The 16,590-nt window shown below is 54.0% G+C and overlaps 2 protein-coding genes across 2 annotated transcripts in view; one reads left to right on the forward strand and one right to left on the reverse strand.

Moving 5' to 3' along the window:
* Positions 1-16,590, forward strand: part of LOC308191609 (uncharacterized protein) — a 78,621-nt gene that overhangs the window by 13,118 nt on the left and 48,913 nt on the right. The gene's annotated exons all lie outside the window — the stretch shown is intronic.
* Positions 1,595-15,964, reverse strand: LOC308193647 (nuclear GTPase SLIP-GC-like). The gene is made up of 19 exons (XM_080588587.1): positions 15,658-15,964; positions 14,779-14,891; positions 13,456-13,545; positions 12,895-13,000; positions 12,207-12,429; positions 11,507-11,716; positions 10,650-10,901; positions 10,133-10,308; positions 9,410-9,428; positions 9,132-9,218; positions 7,353-7,458; positions 7,117-7,250; positions 6,410-6,574; positions 5,676-5,833; positions 4,828-4,960; positions 4,265-4,373; positions 3,509-3,645; positions 2,488-2,578; positions 1,595-2,250 (listed from the first exon to the last, which is right to left on the reverse strand). The coding sequence occupies exons 2-19, from the start codon at positions 14,792-14,794 to the stop codon at positions 2,201-2,203; spliced, it is 2,262 nt and encodes a 753-aa protein (XP_080444713.1). The 5' UTR covers positions 14,795-14,891; positions 15,658-15,964; the 3' UTR covers positions 1,595-2,200.

The following is a 16,590-nucleotide window of genomic DNA, read 5'->3' on the forward strand; positions in this document are numbered from 1 at the left end:
GCCCCGGGGCGGGGGAGACGGGGACGGGCTGGGGGGGGGGGGGGGGGGGGGGGAAGGCAGGGCTTGGGGGGACTGGGGGCAGGCAGAGCCTTGGGAGGGGTACGGCTGGGGGCTGCGGAGCTGCTCCGGGCTGTGGCACTGCTCTGGGCTGTGGCACTGTGCTGGGCTATGGCACTGTGCTATGGCACTGCCCTCTGCTGTGGCACCGTGCTGTGACAGTGCTCCAGGCTATGGCACTGTGCTGTGGCACTGCTCTGGGCTATGGCACTGGGCTGTGGCACTGTCCCACGTTGTGGCACTGTGCTACGGCACTGTGCTGGGCTATGGCACTGGGCTGTGGCACTGTGCTGGGCTGTGGCACTGTGTATGGCACTGCTCCGGGCTGTGGCACTGTGCTGTGGCACTGTCCCGGGCTCTGGCACTGTGTATGGCACTGCTCTGGGCCGTGGCACAGTGCTTTAGCACTGCTCTGGGCTTTGGCACTGTGCTATGGCACTGCCCTCTGCTGTGGCACCGTGCTGTGACACTGCTCCAGGCTATGGCACTGTGCTGTGGCACTGTCCTGGGCTATGGCACTGTGCTATGGCACTGCTCTGGGCTTTGGCACTGTGCTATGGCACTGTCCCGCATTGTGGCACTGTGCTACGGCACTGCTCCGGGCTGTGGCACTGCTCTGGGCTTTGGCACTGTGCTATGGCACTGCTCCGGGCTGTGGCACTGTGCTATAGCATTGCTCCGGGCTGTGGCACTGCTCTGGGCTGTGGCACTGTGCTATGGCACTGTCCTGGGCTGTGGCACTGTGCTATGGCACTGCCCTGGGCTGTAGCACTGTACTGTAGCACTGCTCCGGGTTGTGGCACTGTGCTGTTGCACTGCTCCGGGCTGTGGCACTGCCCCATGCTATGGCATTGCCAAGTGCTTTGGCGCTGCTGTGCGCTATGGCACTGCCATGCACTACGGCACTACCAGGTGCCATGGCACCGCCTGGTGCTATGGCTCTGCTGGGCGCTATGGCACTGTGCTATGACGCTGCCGTGTGCTGTGCCACTGCCACACGCACACTGTGGCGCTGCCATGCGCTATGGCACTGCTGCGTGTAATGGCACTACCACGTGCGATGGCACTGTCATGTTTTATGGCACTGCCACGCGTTATGGCACTGCGCTATGGCCCTGCCACGCGCTGTGTGCTCTGCCACTGTGCCTCAGGGCACCATGCCTCGGGGCACGGAGCTGCAGGGGTCCCCACTTTGCCGTCCCTTCGCAGCCACCCCACGGAGCACAGCAGGGCAGAGCGCTCAGCCCACGGCCTGCAGGAGCTGTTGCTGCCCGGAAGCACACACGGGGAAACTGAGGCACGGAGGACCAAAGGGAAATGCTGACCTGATAGCAAACAACCGCCGTCCTCAGGGCTGGTGTGGGCCCACTGCCATCGCTCTCTGGGGGATGTAAGATGGGGAAATTGCAAAGTGCAGCTGCAGCAAAGAAAGGCAGTTTCTCGAGAGTTTTTACGAGGTTTCTCCTGAATGTAAAGCACCCAACTGAGTAGCCCGATCGCTTCTTTTGCATTTTGAAGAGTATCAGTCACACATGGCCCAAGAAGGTTTGTATTTTATTAGATTTCAGGTAAAGAATTTCCAGCCGAGTTGCACTTTCGTGGCTTTTGCTGTTTATACGCCACACAACCAATTTCTCTGTGGATGGCTCTGGCTTTAATTCAGACATAGGTGTCTTACCCTGCTGGCTTATACTTGAGAACTGATATGCATAGAAGAAAGGGATTTACCTTTATGAACAGCATAAAAACTACACATAAACTATTAAATTTTTGTACAAATGCGATTAAACTCATCATCTGTTGTCCTATTTCCTGAAACATGTTCAAGAAAGCAACCGAGGTCTCATGGTTGCATCTCCAGTGCTCACTGGAAAAGGACAGCAAGGGGAAAAGCCCCTGCACAAGGGTGGTGACACGGGACCCACAAGGGACCCACTCCATTCTGGGTCCTTATGAGCCTGTGTTCAAGCTGCTCAGTCTAACCCCTGGCATCTTTAAAATTTCTACTTCAAGCTGGCCACCACAGCAAAGCACTGAACTGACTGGTTAAAAACAATGAAACATAAAAGCCAAAAAAAAAAAATTGCTAAAAATGTAAAGAAACCCTCTTCTTGCCGGCCTTTTTGGCCTTTTGGCCAGGCTGTCACAAGTTGTTCAGCAAATCCAGGATTTCTTGGCATTCTTCCTGCAGAACTGCAAGGAGAAAAGCAAAAAGAAACAGACTTGGTTGGCCTTTTTTTGCACAGAATGATAATAAAACAATACAAATGTACAAAAGTATAAATGAATGCAAATGTGCAAGGACGCTCAGGAGCTACAGACCCAGCTGTTTTAGGACACCCCAGCTGTTTTATTCACCCCAAATCTGCTCCCAAGCCCCCTCCCACCCACCCACCAAACACGTCCCGGAGAGGAGAGCTCAGAGCGTACCGGGCAGCGTGCTGACCGGTGTGTCACACTGGCTGAAAATGACGCTGAGCATGCCGAGGAAGTCCTTGCTCAGCTTCGTGGTCATCTGCTCCTGCAATCAGAGAGGACGACAGCATCACTCTGATGTCGTTTGCGGAGAGAAGCTGCGCTGGAGGCCTCCTTACACAAAGCCTGCTGCAGCACTGCGCTCTGAAGCCCTCGAGCTCCAGGAGCTGCCACTGTGCACTGTTATCTGCTGGGATGGCCAAGGCTGTGATGCCAGTGACGGCAGCCTTGGCACTGGCATTCCCAAGAAACTTGCTGGGGAAGCATGAACCTGACCTTCTGCAATGCCCAAGGCAGCTGAGGAGTCGAGGAGGGGAGCCCGCACCCCCCCTAGGTGCCCATTGTCTCTGGTCAAGCCAGCGTGCCAGATCTTTGGCCAGCAGAAATGGGCTTCCCTCAGATAACTGTGAGTGGCTCGAATCCATCAGGTTTCAACACACATGAATGAGTCTGAGTGGCCTGGGATGAGGTGGAGGAGAGTTCATAGGAAGCCAGAAATCTGGAGTCGAAGGGATCAAAGTAGGAAATCCCCACCTAATAAACTAAAATTTTTGCTTACTAAGAGGCCAAAGCTGGTTCTGGGGACAACCAGGGAAATTAAGCCAAACCAAAATCCAGTTTGATGTTTTCATTTCTCAGGACAGAAAGAGACTTGAAGTGCTATACTGAGCCACTGCAAAAGTCAGACTGGAGCAAGTCCAGGCAGCTGAAGTTGATAAAGATTTTTTCACCAGAATTTCCGACAGCCGTCACATTGGTAACGTTGCGGAACAACCTGCATCTCGCCTCAAACAGTAACGACATCCCACAGGATCCATAAAATCTCCCGGAGCATCACAAGCGCTCTGCAGCGACCACCGGTTTGCGTGGAGGGCCGTCCAGCCTTTAGCTGTCTGTCACAATTTCTGCTAACCCAGCCTGGATTTCCAACAACAGTTTTTGCAGTTCCAACAACAATTTTTGCAGTGTGACTCACCGTCAGGTCCTGGAACTGGCTCATCATCTCCTCCTTCGCTTTTTCGAACATCGCCTGCCGTACCTCCAGCTCGATGCTCTCTGTCAGCACGCTTTTCATATGCTTGTACGTATCCTTCCCACTTATCTTATCAGCCTCTGTTGGGCAAAGGCGGGAAACATCAGACTGCTGTCAGGAGCCCGCAGCGTGTTTGGGCAGACGAGCTGGGGTGGTCTTTGGGTGCAGAGCTCACACTGAGGCCATGCTGCCCACGAACCTGCTGCTGGCAGACTTCTACCTCCCAGTCCCCCTCTTCCTAAGCTACTTTTGCCATCCTAAAAAATTCCTTCACCCAACAGCAAAACCTTCCACAGCCATCCAGGCCTTGCCCAGGCCCAGGTATAGTTCCCCTCCGGTACCCTCGGACAAGGTCTCCACTCCCCAGCCCCACGTGCTGCTATCTCCTCCCCGGGGATGAAGAGCCTTCATTTGATCCACAAGAAAAGTGTGGTGGGTCCCACCACGGGAGGCAGCAATGGCATCAAAAATACAAGGAATTTATGCAGGAGGGTTTGGAACTCAAATGTTTTCTTCCCTACTAAGAAGGCTGTGACCTGCTGAATGCATCACTCGGAGGCACAAATTTATACAGCCTCCTGCAGCCAGCGAGAGCAAAGGCTTCTGTAGACTCCACACACAAGCTGGGAAAATGTGTCCCAGGGCCAGACAACGAATTCACAGCGTCAGCTACAGAATTAGCTGGAAAACCAGTCTTACCTTTGTAATAAGGCGTTAAGGTGCTTTGGATGGACAACACAAGGGACTCATAGATAGTCTTCTTTTTCAAAAGAATTTCTCTTTCGAGAGCTCTCATGATGACGTTGGTCTGCAGGAATTAGCGCAGAGCATTTACCAGCACCTCCAAACCCCCATTCACCAGCAGAACAAATAAATGCTCCGAGGTGAGGAGCAGGTGGAGCACACCAGGGTTCGCCCCAGCCTTTACACAGACCAGATCCCTTGGGTCTGGTCACCTGGAGTTCTCATTTACGACCTTCTAGCAGAGCATCCACCAAACCACCTCATGATACCCCAAGGATGAAGTGTGAGCTGTCTGTGGCTCAGCATTAAAAGCAATCCTGCTGCACCTGATGCTGAATAGCAACTACTGGTCGTCAGAGGTTGTACCAGACCTCCAGCCAAAGCTGCTTACACGACGCACGGCAGACTTTTCCGCATGCTGCAGCCCCTGAGCTCCTGCCAAGGGGCTGGTGCCCACTCCCAGGGCTGTGCCAGGTACACAGGGATATCTCACCGGGCTTCCCCCGTTTCACACTCACCTCTTGTAAGAGGAATTTGAGCTTGGACTCATTCATATCCGTGTCCTTCGCAAACGTCGTGAATCTGCCTTTTACCTCCGTGCTGAACTCATTGATGGCAGCCTGCAGACTGGTCCTCGTGAGCGTCTGTTTTCTGCGTGGATGAGACCCAAAAACTGTTAGACCCCTGTGGGCTTCCCCCGCCTCACTTATTCTCTGCAGGTTGCCAACCAAGGTAAGCTTCTCTTATCAGAAGACACACAGCTTCCAACTCCACCGCAGAGACGTCCTCGCTACCTGGGCTATCTGGCTGGCTCCCTCTTCTTTGGGGACTGGTAAATAAAAAGGCATTAATTTTTTTTTTATTACGCCTGAACCCATGTAAAACATGGAGCAGGAAAGGATGGAGCTGCAAATGCCACTGTAATTTCTATATTACATAGTTAATGTGGTACATCAGTCCGGATTTCAGGCAAACAGAGGCTGGGGGCTGGGGGAATCATGGAATCATAAAATATCCCCAGCTGGGAGGGACCCGCAAGGATCATCGAGTCCAACTCCTGCCTCCACACAGGTCTACCCAAGATCAGTGGGGGAAGATCAGTAGCGACAGGGAGAGAGATGTGGAAGTTGCTGAGACATGTAAGTCAATTAGAAGCTTTGCCTAAGTAAAAGAATTGCAGTTGGACATTTTTAGCTTGCCTCAGTGAGTAGACAATGTAATGCTAGCTTAGGTTTTTGACGGAGGAAGAGATAAAGACCCAAGTGCTTCCCAGACAAGGTTGCCTGCAGATGGCTTTCCAGGAGAACTCTTTTCTTGGAGTTTCCAAGAAAATGTGGCTTGGTTCCTGCTTGCCCACTGCTCTCACCTGAATATGTTTGCAAACATAATATCAATTTCTGTGTAGATAGGCTCAGCCAGGCAGTTGTTGATGTCTACACGATGAAAGACACGGGACACGTACACCCCGTTCCTCCTGCACGCGGCTTTCAGGGTCCTGTGGAAGCCTCTGGACTTTTCGCCCATCTGCAGAAGGAGGAACACAGCTAGTGTGAGCAGAGCCACCAGCAGCAGCGCTGCTCCCAGGGCCAAGCCCTTCACGTGTAATTGCAGAGCTGCCTAAGCTACTGGTAGCAAATGCCACGGTGAGAGAAAAGCAGGAATTAAATGATGTCCTGTTTTAACCTTTGGTGCCTCCTGCAGCGTGCCTGTGTTTGCTCAGGGTGGATAGCTCTAAAGATGGCAAAACTAGGTTGGGGTCTAAGCCTGGAAGATGCTCATTTCAACTGTTTAGAAACACACCATCACTTAGTGTCCCCCCTATATCAAGGAAAAAAGATCTCTGCAGGATGAGTATGCAGCTGTAGGGGCATGTCTTTAACATGTCTGTGGTTTTTTCCCTCGACTCAAGCTCTCATTTCTAAGCCAAAGTAACACTGAGTAGCAGCAAGAACTTACCCTGTCTCTTACCCGCAGACCTCAAAGCATCCGTCAGTGATTAATGAGTGAGAGAAACTCAGCTGATGGTGATGGAAATTGCAAGACAGAAAATGAAATAATCCTATCCAGCCTCAGAGCGTGGGGCAGACCTGCGCCACTCACCGCAAAGATCTTTTCAATTTTCCTCTTGTATGAGCTTTTGGCAGACTTCACCCCCTTGATAAGAGGCAAATCCATCAGGTCAAAAATGCTCTGAGCGATCCTCTTCAGCTCCTGGATCTTCATTGACACAAACGTGTTAAGCCCGTCCTGCTGCGCGGTTGGACCCTGGAAAAGTGGGACAGCACAAGCCTTGACACAGCTGCTGAGTGCAAGGTCAGCACACTCCAGAAATGTCCTCACTGGAGCATCCTGAGCAGCTCAAATCTAAACCAAGACCACTGAGGGGGAAGCTAGAGCCTGCCTCTCACTGGCACCACGTGAGAGGGCCAAGAAGATGAGGAAGATGAGGAGATAACAGGCAACGGGACTACACGGCTGGCAAAGCTTGCTCAACCTCTGCAGCTTTCTTGCTTTTTCATCCTCTCCAAAGAGAGCCAAGCAGCTAATCAGAAAATGGGTTTGGATGCAGGCCTTGGCCTTGGCGCAGCTTCACAGCTGGGTGAACCAGGCAAAAGGCATCCCAGGGATGCTCCTCTCCTCCTGGCATTGCTGAATTTCTCCATGCAAGCAGCAAACCTCTATTTAGGTCACTTCAGGATAGCAAGGGTAGCTTTGCGTTTGTTTCCTGAGAAGGATGAGCTACCCGGCCCCACAGCCACAGAAGGAATGGGATGGTGGCAGCGTGCAGGGGTCGCAGCCACACGTACCGGGCTGAGCTGCACGGCGTGGTAAACGTCCACCAGGGAGAAGATGACAAGGATTTCCTGCATGTTCTCTTGCAGCTGATTTCTCTTCATGTTCAGGTACAGCTTCCTGATTTGGTCCCTTAGTCTGGAGATTTCTGAAAGAGAATATAAAAGCAACCTTTATTGCTTTCCCACCACGAATGGAAATCGGTGCACAGGCAGGAGGACTTGCAGCAAACACACCGCCCATTCCTCACCTGTATCCTCCTCCATGAGGACCGTGGGGTTCCAGTACTCCTTGGCACTGACGGTGAACACCAGGTCCGACTTCTGCAGCACCTCTGTGTCGCTGGGCAGTCTCCTCTGAAACACAAGAGCGTGCAACGTGAGCGTGCAACAGGTGCCTGAAGCAGCGCAGGGCCCTGCACCTTCTGCTCTCGACTTCCCTCTATGGACCTGTCTGCCTGGCTTTTGTTGTGTGGGGAAGGGAAGGCTACAGGAATGTTTGCGCTGTGGGCAAACCAGGATGCAGCAGTATCTGCATCGGCTCCACGTCCAACCTTCCCTTGAACACCCCTAGGGACGGTGACGCCACCACCTCCCTGGGCAACCCGTCCCAACGCCTGACTGCTCTTTCTGAGCAGAAATGTCTCCTCATTTCCAACCTGAACCTCCCCTGGCACAACTTGAGGCCGTTCCCTCTAGTCCTATCACTGGTTACCTGTGAGAAGAGGCCGACCCCCAGCTCCCCACAGCTTCCTTTCAGGTAGTTGTAGAGAGCGATGAGCTCTGCCCTGAGTCTCCTCTGCTCCAGACTAAACACCCCCAGCTCCCTCAGCCACTCCTCACAGGACTTGTGTCCCATACCCCTCACCAGCTTTGTAGCCCTTCTCTGGACACGCTCCAGGGCCCCGATATCCTTCTTGTAGTGATGGGCCCAAAGCTGAGCACAGCACTCGAGGTGCGGCCTCACCAGAGCAGAGCACAGGGGGACGATCACCTCCCTGCTCCTGCTGGCTGCACTACTCCTGACACAAGGCAGGATGCCGTTGGCCTTCTTGGCCACCTGGGCACTTCATGTTCAGGCGACTATCAACCAACACCCCCAGATGTGGCTTTCCAGCCACTCTGCCCCAAGCCTGTAGCGCTGCATGGGGTTGTTGTGGCCAAAGTGCAGGACCCGGCACTTAGCCGTGCTGAATCTCATCGCATTCACCTCTGCCCATCGACCCATCCTGTCCGGGTCCCTCCGCAGGGCCTTCCTACCCTCTGGCAGATTGACACTTCCCCCCAACTTGGTGTCATCTGAAAATGTACTGAGGGTGCTCTCAATTCCCTCATCCAAGTCATCAACAAAGATACTAAAGAGGATGGGCCCCAACACCGACCCCCAGGGAACACCGCTGGTGACCCGTTGCCAGCTGGATTTCACTCCGTTCACCACCACTCTCTGGGCCTGGTTGTCCAGCCAGTTTTTATCCCAGCAAAGGGTGTACATGTCCAAGCCATGGGCTGCCAGCTTCTCCAGGAGAATACTGTGGGAGACCGTGTCAAAGGCCTTGCTGAATGATGTTTTAAAGGCTGTTGTGCTGTCACGGGCCAGCCTTCTCACGCAGACAAACCCTGATGCGGGAGCCTATGTAATTGCCTCAGACCTCGCTGTATTTGTACTGGTGCAACCAAGAACAAGGGTGCTGGTGCGAGCCACATCCACGGACAGATTGGGCAGGAAGGAGGAGACACGCAGCCCACAGCTGCATTTAAAGCTAGTCAGTGACAGAAGGGGCTCATAACAGCAGACAGAGGATCACTGGTGCAGCTGCCACAGGCCAGCACCTCTCTTCCAGGTGCCCGATAATTTGATAAACCTGGCCACAAGATATTACCTAGATTAGAAAGTTAGATGTTGCCATTTTTGTTTTCATGGCAAATGGGAAGAAAAGGAGGCAAATACACTGCATGGGAAAAGACACGTGCACAAACATTAGTACTGTAACAGATGCATTTGTTACCAAAATAAAAAAGGTGTACTCTACCTGCATCCTGTCCCTTATTGCTCTGGTCTTTCTTGTTTTCAGGTCTCTTTTCGTCTCCAAAATGGCATCGCGCGTTGTTAGATCCTTCTAGATGGCAAATGATAGAGAGTGTTATGAGAATATTCCCCAAACCACCAAACTTCACCTGCACGGAGGCAAAGCTGCTAGCAAGCCTGCAGGATGCTGGTGGAGCCTGTGCAGTGGCCCCACCAGTTGGAATATGCAATCAGAAAAGGAATTTGGTTTTTGGCCACTGAAAGCAGCCAGCAGGTACTTACCGGTGCACTGGGATGGTTCCTGGGAAATGAAAAGGAGAAAAAAAAGACTTTAAGTAGGTATGGCAAAGCTGAACCCTAAAGCATGTCCTTCAGGGACAGCACGCAGCACAGCTGGCAGCAAAATGGCAGCCCATAATGACATCGACATCACCGGGTTTCTTGGCTTACAAGAGGCCCAGGGACACGCCAGTGCTTAAGAGCTCTAATCCTTTAATTTGGGCTGTTACAGAACAAGGCAGTACCTTCAGACTCCTCTGAATTACAGGTGTGCTGGGATCCCCAACAGCCTAATGCAGGTGGAAGGAAAGGGCAAATCCCCCAGACCTTTTGGGCAGGGAGACATCAGCACAAATGCCAAAGGAAGCGGATGATGTGCCTTGGTCAGAAAGACAGCAATAAAAGCAGAGGGGATGGGGCAGCGCCGAGCGTGGAGCTGAGGCAGAAGAGCAAAGGGGCAAAATGAGCCTGGGAAAGGCAGGCATGGTGATGGGGTTGTGCTGTAAAGAGCTCTGGGTGCTAAGGTTCTTGAATGCGTAGGAAAAATAATGAAAATATCAGTGGGAATGGTTCGTTACGTGGAATGCCGTTTTCCATACGCAGGGTGGGTAGGACACACTATGAATGAGACCTGGAAGTGCCATGGGTAAATAGCATCCAGCCTGCTCTGATGGAGGCACGAAGGCTTCTCTGCCACCCTGACAAAAGGATGGAGCTGTTCTTTACCTCAGGTACTCATCCACGTTAATCTTATCCATCTTGGTGACCACAAAGGTGATATCGCTGCACTTGCCAATCATGCAAGCTGTAATCGCCTCTTTCAGCATGTTTTCATGTGTGCTGGCCCCAAAAACACGTTCAACATCAGCAACGACCCAAATGGATGTGCACTCCAGGATGCTCTGGGGGGAAAGAGAGGAGAAGAGTCAGATGGGACACGGAAGCACCGAGGACACCGAACCAGGAGCTAAGGCCTGAAAGCGCTGCATCAGTGCCCGTGCCGGGACGGTGGTTGCAGACATGGCCCCGGGGGGGGCTGCCTGAGCTTGGACATCCCATGGCTCTGCTGGTACGCTGCAGGAGAGCTTGGGGCATCCCACTGCTGCAGAGGGAGCACACAGCCACTACCTGCTCGGCTGTGGCTTCTTTCCCTTGCCACCAACCCCTGGTCTTTTTGCAGCCTCCCTTGTGACAAGACCAGAGGGCTTCCCACCCCCCTGCACTGGTCCCACCTGCCAGTCACCTCTTTCCACATTTCATCCCTCTTCTTGTTGGAATCGCCCATCCCCGGGATGTCCACAAAGATGACACCTTCAGGCACGAAGTCAGACGCAGGAAGGGTCACTTGCACATACTTGATGAGGGGCCAGAGCCGCATCTGCTCGTTGCAGGGGGCTGTGTTCGCCTCCTCATCGGAGGGATTCTCCGCCTTGATCCCCTCACTGCCCTCCTGGTTGCGGATGTACGGGTCCAGTTTGTGGGAGAGAGCTTCTGCCTGGAACACCATAAGCAAATTAACGTTTGCCCTCCATTAATGGTCTCAAATTGTGCAGGGGGAGGTTTAGATTAGGATATTAGGCAGAATTTCTTCATAGAGAGTGTGGAGGAGTCCGCATCCCTGGAGGTCTTTAAGAGATGCATGGCCGTGGCACTAAGGGACATGGCTCAGTGATGGGACTCGGGAGGTCAGGTGGATGGTTGGACTCGGCGACCTTGAAGGTCTCTTCCAACCTAGGTGATTCCGTGATTCTATACAGAAATAAAACCTCCAAGCAGCCTGAAAAAGAGCAAACCGCCAAAACAGCGCAACAAGCTGCACAAGGGACACGCTGGCAATGAAGTGTCGTGTGTGCACTGAGAAGTACCGTGGCAAATAAACACGCCGACCACAATGCCTTAGCAGATAGCACAGTGGCAAGCGATGCCTGGCAGAGACTCTCTGCAAGTAGAAAGTGTGCAAGCAACCACTTTCCTCTGCAAGCAATGGCCCCAGCACCGGGGCAAAGCTCTGGGTGCTTCCGAGGAGGTTTGTGCAGCGCACAGGCTGCAGCTGCAGCAGGAAGAGGGCTGGACAGTCCTGGAAAACACCCATGTTCTCACCTCTGTCGTTGTCAGAGTAATAACTCTGGAGGAGGGAATAGTGATGGCAGGCTTGGCTTTCATCAGATCTTCATAATTCCTGTTCTCTGCTCCTTCCCCGTAGACAGCCTGCAGCACTTTAACGGCGTGTTGTACATCGCTGTCACGCTCACCATCCTCTCTCTCCATCTCCAGGAGCGTGACCAGGCTCCTCACCTCATCCATCCACTCCTGCCACGGTGGAGAAAGGAGCACGTTATTCAGCAGCTTGCTGGGGCAGGAGCGGCTGCAGTTGTGACCAGCAGTGGGAAGCAGCAGCACAGGGGCTCCCAAGCACAAGAGTGGCCAGAGACCTTCACTCCAGGAAGGAGCAGAGAGGAGAAACCTACTGCTTTCCCTGGTCTTCCCTTGGGTTTCCCCAGACAGACCATAACATGGGCTGCAGGAACCTCCTGCAGATCCACAAGATCCACAGGCTGCCCCGAGAGGGGCCGGAGGCTGCTCCTTGGAGAGCTCCCCGAGCCCGGGGACGTGGGGCTGGGCACCCTGCTGGGGCAGGAGGGGGGGGAACAGGGGCACCCAGCTTCAACCATGCTTGGATTCAGTGACCAAGGTTCAGCACTGCCCACCAGCACCCAGCAGGTCTCAGTGCACGAAGGTGACCCAGCAGTGCTGAGAAGCTGCAAAAAAAGCCCCTTCCACTGCAGAGCCCCAGCCTTACCTCGTTGGAGAGGAGAAAAATATTGGCTTTGTACTCTTTGCTCCTGCAGGTGCTGATCTGAACCTGGCAGGAGGTGCACGCACGTGTCCCTGACACCGGGAGGAAGAAGCGCTCGTGGAGGATGGCGTTGAGCAGAGTGCTCTTCCCCGCGCCGCTGCTTCCAAAGAGCCCGACGCGGATGGGGTCGAAGGCAAGCTTGGAGTTGAGGGTCGTGATGCGTTCCCTAGGAGAACAGGCATGAGAAAAATGTGGATTCCACCACAGCAGATTCAAATTTCAGGGGAGTTTTTGCCTTGCTAGATGCAATATCTCCACCCAAAGGACTTATCCCTAAAGCACAAACCATGCTCTCCATCATCCCTACCCGTCCCTCATTTGCCTGCCCCAAGCCCTGGGGAGCCCGTGCCTAAGTGGGAGCAGCTCCAGAGCTCAGCCCTGATGCCTCCCTGACCCCTCCATGGAATGCCAGCAAGGATAGTTAGTTAATCCTCCTTACAGCAGGAAGCTGTCAGAGCAAAACCTGCTTCGACCCTCCAGAGTGATCCTGGTGGCAATTCCCAGTTTCAATTTTCTGCCTAGGAGCTGGTGCCCACCAAAGCCCCGGAGCACAGCTGAGCCTAGGGGACGGATGTGGCACATTGCCCAGGGGAAAGCAAGGTTGGCGGGGTCACTCTGGCCGCATACTCACCGGAGATAGGCCAGGTGCCCAGGCATGTCCTTCATAAAAAAGAGGTGGGTTATCTTCTCACACGAGGTGGTCAGGATTTTTCTGACCCTGTCCTCCATCTTCTTGTCTGGAAGGGAGAGGTGTTGCACGGTCAGGCTGCAGCAAGCGTGTAGGAGCAGGAGGTGGGTCTCCAAAGGAAGCAGCCCCAGCAGCCCACCGTGAGCCTCAGGAGGAGGCTTTCACCCCTGGGAGCTGGGATTATTTACAAAATTTGCATTATTTCTACCGAACGCAGTTTGATGGGGAAGGTACCCAGTGCCAAGGTGCTTTTCTTCCAGGGAGCAATGAGAACGAGTTGCTGCTGGCAGAGGGGAGCGCTACGGGGTACTCTGGCTCCTCAGGCAGCACCAAGATTGCTCCACTGGAGTCTGGGGAGCGGATCCTCCATGGCAATGCTCAGAGCAGCTGCAGCCTGCTTGTCCCTCTCCTTCCACCACAGGCAGGGCTCTGGTCCCTCTCCAGACCTTGCTATGTTTTAGGCATGGCTCTGATGCCACCAGGCAGGTGGCTTCCCATACTCACATTTCTTGAGAGTCTCCCTTTCCTCCTGCTGGAAAGCCCCTTGCATTCGCGGTCTCTTCAGGGTGACCTCAGCTGCATTGTTTTCTGCACCTTTTCACATTGAAAGGATATCACCATTATTATCATCACAGCCTCTCCACGTGTAAAAGCCTCACAGCAAACAGCCTGATCCATTCCTGACATTGAGAGAAATCAGCCCTCACAGCCTGAACTAGGGTTGCTGTGGCACGTGAGGGTGAAGGTCAGATCACCCAGCTGCAGGTTTGGACACTTGATCGTTACCTGAACAAACCCAAGCCCTAAAGGCTGGGTGGTGACCACGTACCCTGCCACAGACATGCGTGCCAAGGCAAGCAGCTGCCAAAACTCCATGGCCTGGGGTCACCAGTGCTGCCCGTGGCTTCCCAGGGCAGCCAGAGATCTTCATATGCGGTGTCTGCACACGGGAACCCAAATCCTTCCCCTCTGGCATCTTTTCCTAACCGGCTTTCTCTGCACAGCCCCAATAGGGATGTGAATCTCTCCCCCCAACACCCCGAGGACAGCGTTTGCCCGGGTGGGGACACTACAGCAAACAATGCAGCAGCCCCCAAATTCCTTTGGCGAGGCAAACGGCTGCTGGCTGTGGTTTGTGTTAGATGTTTAAGGAAAGAGCAGAGCAGGGCTGGCAAGATCACTGTCTACGGCCAGATCACAACACAGGACACATCTCACCTACATATATACAGCATATGTAGTGCAGGTTATCTTCCCCTGCACTCGTCACCCATAGCTGCGTCCTCGTTTGGATAGCTGTTTCAGGCAGGTAGGAGGCTTTACACTTTGCACTGCAAAGAAAAGCTACAGAACTGGCCCTACGTTTGTAAAAATCAGGAGGCGAGTGAAAACAACTTGTAATTTTTGTGCAGGAATGGTGTCAGGAGCCTTGCGGACATTTTCACTTCCTGCCTACAACTGGGTGTGACTCGTCTTTGTGTATATTGTTTGTTTCTGACTCCTGCTTTTCTTTTTCTTTTTTTCTTTTTTCCTACTATCAAGCTTCAGGTTTTGCAAGAAGCAGTGCCACAAAGCTAGGTCCCCGAAATGAACGTATGTTCGGGTGAAGACGCCTTTGCACAGCCCTGCTCCCCTGCGATGATGAAGGAATGCACTTTAAAGAGAAACGGTGGCTTCCTGGGTCCTGGCATCTAGCTAAAGACGGAAAGCTTTATCCTCAGCAAGCGAAAGCAAGCCAGATTGGTGTGAGCTGCTGGGAGTGGGGAGGGAAGGGCAGCAGAAGCCTGTCTGCAGGAGCGGAGGGGATGGCCAGGGGCACCCGCTCACCGTGACTCTCTGCCATTTCAATCTCCTCCAAACTCTTCCTCGGTGCCACGTCACTCCTACTTTCCGCCAGCAAACTGAACTGGTTACGACCACCTCTGTACTCCAAGAACTACCTGGGGAAATAAAAAGGAAATAATTATGAATTTTGCAGCCTGCTTCGCGTCACCCACGCCCTTGCACGACCTGGGGTAGTGGCTGGTGCTGGCGTGTGCGGCTTCCTGATCTGCACTGCCCTGCGAGAACAGCTCGGGGCTGGCCCAGCACCTGCTCACACCCTGCACGAGAGCCATGCAGTTCCCATGACACTGTGACACCACCCCAAAGGACACTCCCAAGCTGCCTCCTTGCTGTCGGACCGCAGAAATTAAGAAATGGCTGGATTAAAACCGCCCAGGGCTGCTGTCTGGCCGGACCTGCTCAAAGCCCTCCTGCCCCGCGCCATTCCTGGGCACCGCATCCTGCTGCGGGCAATAACAGCAGTGCCCAGACAGGACACTCACTGATTTGCTTGTACGGAGGTCGCCCTGGATTTCAACCAAGAAACCCCACGTGCCTCTCTGCGGTGTTGTGTGCGGGTTAATCGTCAACCCGCACACGCTAGCTGGCAAGGCGAACGCGCATCCCGCAGCAGGCAGCCAGCTGTCCTAGCAAGGTCATTTATCACATCTTCCCCTAGCCGCCAGTGCTCAGGCAGGCAGCACCAACCCACAGCCCCTGCTTCACCCCGAGCGTTAGCCTCCGGGACTGTTGCAACCCCAATCAGCCGCCCAGACTAATTGAGATAAACTCCAGCCGGCGCTGGCACCGTGCGGTAAGGGAGCGCGCTGCCAGCGCCCACGGACGGACGCGGTCCTGCCCCCCGCGGGCAGCTTTTCTCACCTGTGCTCCGTGAAAACTTCCAGCATCCAGGTGTGTTCGACCAGGAAGGAAGCTGCCACGGGCTTTGTCCACAGAGCTATCGGAAAGCTAACGTTTCTCTCCCCCCCCCAAAAAAAAATCACGAGCCAAAGCTCGACGCCTTGGCTTCCTGTTGCCGTCTCGCAAAAATGGTGAAATGAAAGTTGCTGCAGCAATCCTGCCCGTGCCACTCTCCACGGCTTTGGCCCCCGGCCAGCTTCCTCCTGCCCTGCCTCCTCTCTGCGTGGTTCACATTTCCGTGACTGTCCCCTCCATGCTCACAGCAGTGCCCACACCCTTGTACCCTGGAGCGATTTTTGCTCCTTTTCCTGGAGCCGGGTGCCTCACCGCGCCTGTCCCAGCCTGCAAGCAGCCCCAGGGCTCCTCGGCTGGCAGATGACAAAGCCCAGTATCACGGTGCAGCAGTGCCCGTGGCCTCGTCCTCCCGCCTCCAGGCCTTAAAGCTAGAAGCAGAAAGCCCCCTCTGCTCCCCTCCCGCGAGGGCTTTCCACAAAGGTTTCTGCTTAGATTTTTTCCTGTCTTTGCCTCTGCATTCCTGTCCTCCCCACTTCTTTTTTCCTCGGGGCTCCACCCAGAGCTCTCCATCTCCTGTGAGCTTTTCCTAGGCTCCTTCGCCATAGAAGCGCTTTCCTCACTGTTAAATGCTCCCAAAAAGCTTTGCCAGCGCCGTGAACAAGTTCTTTCGCACGTTGGCGCGGAACTTCCCGGGCTCCGTTTTGTGGTCGTTGCCCTTTGTCCTGTCCCCACAACGCGCGCTAACCAGCCCCGTTTTACAGGCAGCCGGCCCTTTTCTACCCTTTTCTGCCTCTCCTGGCTTTGTTCCCCCTGCACGCCCGTGGTTCTGCAGAGCTCTGCAGTTTCTGCACCTTCCCTTTCTGGGTGCCCTGGTTCCAC

This window comes from Anser brachyrhynchus (genome assembly GCF_964034855.1).
Source record: "Anser brachyrhynchus genome assembly, chromosome: 3".
NCBI classification, from domain to species: Eukaryota; Metazoa; Chordata; class Aves; order Anseriformes; family Anatidae; genus Anser; species Anser brachyrhynchus.

Coding starts and splice junctions, on each gene's coding strand:
- LOC308193647 (XM_080588587.1), bottom strand. Junction 13,001..13,455: donor AAGGGAGACTCTCAAGAAAT/GTGAGTATGGGA, acceptor TCTCCCTTCCAG/ACAAGAAGATGGAGGACAGG. Junction 4,961..5,675: donor ATGTTTGCAAACATATTCAG/GTGAGAGCAGTG, acceptor TCATCCACGCAG/AAAACAGACGCTCACGAGGA.